The sequence below is a fragment of the Brassica oleracea genome, unplaced genomic scaffold (genome assembly GCF_000695525.1).
Source record: "Brassica oleracea var. oleracea cultivar TO1000 unplaced genomic scaffold, BOL UnpScaffold00434, whole genome shotgun sequence".
Taxonomy (NCBI): Eukaryota; Viridiplantae; Streptophyta; class Magnoliopsida; order Brassicales; family Brassicaceae; genus Brassica; species Brassica oleracea.
The window spans coordinates 284,569-289,458 of NW_013617417.1; the positions used below are offsets into that span (position 1 = coordinate 284,569).

Below are 4,890 nucleotides of genomic sequence, written 5' to 3' on the forward strand. Positions count from 1 at the left end.
TTGCCCTAGGATTGATAGATAAAAGCGAGAGCTTCATTCTCATCCTGAAAACATTCTAACTGACCTAAGTTTCTTGCTAAGAGTAAGGCAAGAGCTGATCTAATGAGCTTAGTAAGCATTATTCAAAACGCGCATAAAGCTTAACTAGAAGCGCGTCGATCGATATTCATAATCGATCGACGGAGCAAAAGGTGTATCGATCGATATCCCTATAGGATCATCGATCGACACTGCTATTGATCGAACACATTTGTTTGGGTCATTAGATCTAGTTAATAGACAAGATCAAACATGCGATAGCTGATGGACTTGTTGAATTGATAGTTCAGCTTTACATTATCATGCATGCAACTCATTAGGCATCTTTAGGATTATAATTCAAAGTTTCCTGAATAAAAACCCTAAGTCTAGCTATTTCCTTTTAAACACCAAAACGTCAACCAATCAATCGAGCAATTACTTGATCAACCAACACTGCAAATTTACATTTTAAATCTTAAAAACTTCCTACTTAACAAATCATATTAGATCGATTAGGTTCCCTAGCTCCCTGTGAATTCGATCCCTAAGTACTACAACTCTACCTCTTATTTGAGAGAGTATAAATCACTTCTTAGGATAGTTTAAGTGATATCAAGCCCCGATGGTCTCGTTCACATATTGTCCAAGTGAGGCCTCGTACGAACATGGCGATTATTTCAGGGTTCATTTCGAAATACCATTTTTGTAAGGAGCATTTTTTCTTCGTCCGTGTTAGCGACGCCTCGGTGGAAGCGAGCGCCGTCCCCATCTTTAGAACTGGATGGGGCACAAAGGGTATTCCTAATTCCGAATGCCCGTTATCTCTGCCTTTGACGATATCTGATGTTGTCTTTTTTTTTGTAGTGTCCACCACTTTCTATCAGGTTCCCAAGGGACTGCTCACCGTTCGAGAGTTTTAATGCCAGCGTCCATGCTTTTGGGTGGAATTTTCCCTATGCGGGTTCGTCGCGCTGTCGCGCTCTACCGTTTCAGGTTTCAGCCAGACCTGCCAACCGAAGAAGGATCAGAGTCTAGCATGGATGGGTTTATTCCCTATGTTCCTCGGACGAAGAGAGATAGGTCGAAGCCTCGCAGGGACAAGCATATTACGGTGGACGAAGATGTGGTCGACAGACAGTTCTATCCCGATAACATACTCAAGGACTACCTGGACAGTCAAGCTGGTGGAAGCAACGACGAGCAGTTTAATCTCGACGGATTGTCTGAGTTTGACTTTCCTCCGACCATAGGTGGATCTGAGGAAGTGTCGGACTTTTCCAAAGCGGCGAGGATGGTTGATGGGGTAGGTTCTCATCTCTGAATATTCTCGGGTTTTGCTTTGTCCCAAGATCTATTGACTTTGAGAATTTTTACAGGGCCTTCTTATGATAAACCGAGCCCTTGATACGAGCAGAAAGAGGCTCAAATGGCTCGATTCAGGGCCGAGGTGGCCGACAAAGAGATTGCTCGTTTGAAGGATGAGTTGGAAAGTTCTCGTCGTCACGGACAGGAATCGTTTGAAAAGGAGATCAACCATGCCTATAGGCGGGGCAAGAGGGAAATAGTTGAAGTTATGAAAAGCTGTTGTGATAAGTTCTCGCAACCATTTGGAGAGCTCAAAGGGCGTTACAAGGCGTTAGCGGATTATCGAGAGTGTCGCGGAACCGTGGGTGGCTTGTATCTTACGCAGCTCCCCGACTATTCGTTTTCTAGCCGGGCTATTGGCGGAGAAAGACAAAGATCCCAAAATTTCCGAGGTCGAAGATGAGATTTGGAAGGAATGGGAACCAGTTCCCGTTTCCCCCGACACGGTGGAGGCCGAGACGGGAGGTCTTGATGAGACGGGTGAGGTGGACAAGCCGGTCGCTCCGCTTGATGTGAACGACTACTCGATCGGAGGGTCGATGAGTGGGAACTTCGAACTAGGCGATTGATCGCAAGGCTCGCTGTGAGCTGTTCGGGGAAGTATCTCCTTGACTTTGAATTTTTTTCATGTTATTTGTTCGTGAGTTGGCCTAGTGTGGCCTTGTTTTTATGTGACGGGACTGGCCGTGTGAGGCTTTGAATCCCTGCCGTTTCATCGGCTTTGTGTTTGAACCATGCAAATGAAGTTTTAAGGATTTCGAATTCTTGCTAAGTGTAAAGATAAAAGTTTGAGTTGTCATCTCGTCCTTTGCCTCTTTTTTTATTTTGGTAGATCGTCAAACCGGTTGCTCAAAGAAGCTTTGAGCGTGTTTTTTGGTTACGGGCGAGGAGACATGCTTACTGGATCTCGTATCTTTTTGATATCATCCCTTGAGACGATGGAGACCAGTGTGATGGGTTTAGGGTAAGACCTAGGTTTACTCTCGGTTTGAAGTCTTTTGCGATGACTAATCGACTGTCGTTCAGCCTGTTGCGATTTTAACCTGACTCCATTCCGCTTTAAAGTCCGCGATATGTTCTCGGCTCATACGACTTGAATGGTAGGAATCGAGCATCTCTTCGAGGACAATTTTTAAGTCTCCCGAAAGTGCTGACCGAAATTTTGGATTTCTTTTATAGCGCGCTATTTTATCCTAGTCAGATTTGAGAGGACCTATCCTTAGGATGGATCTAAATGTGTTTGTTTAAGACGGCTAATGTGCTCGGCGGGGCAAGTCGATGAGCATTTGTGATTTATAGTTGCGAACAGACTGAGAGCATATTCTTCGAAGATTTAGGTGACGTCTCGCTTATTCTTTCGACAACATACCGTTAGTGGTATTTTGAGTATCAGAGATCGGGGTCTCATGTGTTGGTCGGGGATCGGAACCGATGGTGCGACCGAAAAGAGTTTTTGTGTTCGACGAAATCTGTTGATTCCAGCCGTGCCTTAGTCGAAGTGTGGGGTGATTTGTTGGGAGTTTCAGTTTTAATTTCGTAATGTAATCGTTTTGCTCATCCCTAGACATTTTCCGAAAGTAGAACAAGCTTCTTTTTTTCGAAATACGAAAGATGTTAATGAATTTTTATTGCCGAAAAAGTTTCAAAAATATTGAGCACAAGGCAAATATTTTAGAATGCGGGAATATACGAGTATTCGTATATGTACCCACTCCGTCCCCCCTTTTGGAGAGGGGGGATAGCTGAACTCGTCCTTGGACGAGCTGCCTACGTACCCTCTTCGGGGATCAAGCCATCTCGTAGTTCTGTTTTTTTTGCGAGTGTGTTTATTCGGCTATTGCATCAATCGCGTTAGTTGCAGGATCGACGACTTTTATCGGGTTTGTTTCCTACGGTTGGGTAGAAGCATTGGGCTTGGAAACTGGCGGTTCTTTTATCGTTGCTTGAGTTGATGATTCTGGACCGTCTTCTTCTGCAGCTTTCTCAGTGGACGTTTGAGTTAGCTTTGCCCGTTTCAGTTTCACCATCGAGACGGTCGTGATTTGATGTAGTTTGTGTTCGGCCAGGAAGCAGCGTCTCGACTGTGTCTGGGATCCCCAGATTGCGGCAATTCGGATATGAGTCGGGAATTTGATGCCTAATTTATAAGTTGACGGGACTGCTTTCATGGCGTTCAGCCAAAGTGTGCCCATGATGACGATGTAGATGGTTGGGTGGTCAACGACTGCGAAATCGATGTTCTTTGTTACTTCTTTGCCGCAACGGGCGGCTTGATCAACCCGAGAGTCATAGACGTTGTGCCTTCAAAGCCAGTTAGCGGTTTGGGGTTTGGTACGACTTCTCCTAGCTCAATGCTCATCCTTTTAAGGGTATCGCGGAAGATGACATTGACCGTGCTACCTGTGTCGTTGAGAACTCTCGCGACCTCGGGGTTTCTTATCACGAGATCAATTACGAGCGGATCGCAGTGGGTTTGATCGATCCTGCCGGCCTCTTCTTCATTGAAAGTGATTGCTCCTTTCAAGAAGTCACCAGGCGCAGACCAGGTTAGCGAATTTACGCTCATCTCAGCCTTTCGCTCGTAAGCTTTTATAGCAGAGATGGTATCACTGCAGTACTGTGATCCTCCGATGATCATGTTGACCCTGTGGCGGCTATTATCGTTGCCTTTCTGGTCCTGTCTTCTTCCGCGCTTTTCTCCCGATTGGTTCCCTTGGAGAGAGTTCTCCGATTGAGGGGCCTTACCGTTTCTCAGAGGGCGGTCTGAATCGTCGATGAGGTCTTTTACGCTAGACACTTCGGCTAGTTCTCCCGCGAGCAACTTTGCAGCCAGCCTGGCGCCGAGAACCTTGCAGTTTATAGTCGAGTGGCCGCGGGCCTGGTGAAAGTCGAAGAAGGCATTTTCATCGTAATTTGGATTTCGGGTCCATGTATTGTTGGGGTCAAAACCGGTCACGACAGAATTAATGCCTGAAAGTTCCCGGAAAACCAACTCTCGACCAATCCTTGAAAACTAGACATTCCCGGAAAACGGTTAATCAAGTAAAAGACAGTTTTTCGCGGATGCGAACTGAGGAATGTCGAGAAGAGGATCAGTCTGGATGAGGTCATGATAGTAAGCGAGGACAGTCTCAACCGAGGTCATCTCGCCCCTGGCGAGGACGACCCGCACCGAGGTCAACTCGCCCATGGGCGAGGACGACCCGCACCAAGGTCACCTCGCCCATGGGCGAGGACGCACCGAGGTCACCTCGCGCATAGGCGAGGACAACCCGCACCGAGGTCACCTCGGCCATGGGCGAGGACGACCCGCACCGAGGTCACCTTGCCCATGGGCGAGGACGATCCGCGCCAAGGTCACCTCGCCCATGGGCGAGGACGACCCGCACCGAGGTCACCTTGCCCATGGGCGAGGACGATCCGCGCCAAGGTCACCTCGCCCATGGGCGAGGACGACCCGCACCGAGATCACCTCGCCCATGGGCGAGGACGACCCGCACCGAG

At 47.7% G+C, this 4,890-nt stretch overlaps 1 protein-coding gene across 1 annotated transcript in view; it reads right to left on the reverse strand.

Annotated features, from left to right (window-relative positions):
* Positions 1 to 3,631: 3,631 nt before the first annotated feature.
* The window catches only part of LOC106319633, a 2,321-nt gene continuing 1,062 nt past the window's right edge, over positions 3,632 to 4,890 (reverse strand). Inside the window, exon 2 of the mRNA XM_013758016.1 lies at positions 3,632 to 4,356. Within this exon, the coding sequence (XP_013613470.1) occupies positions 3,632 to 4,356 (725 nt within the window). The remainder of the gene's footprint in view (positions 4,357 to 4,890) is intronic.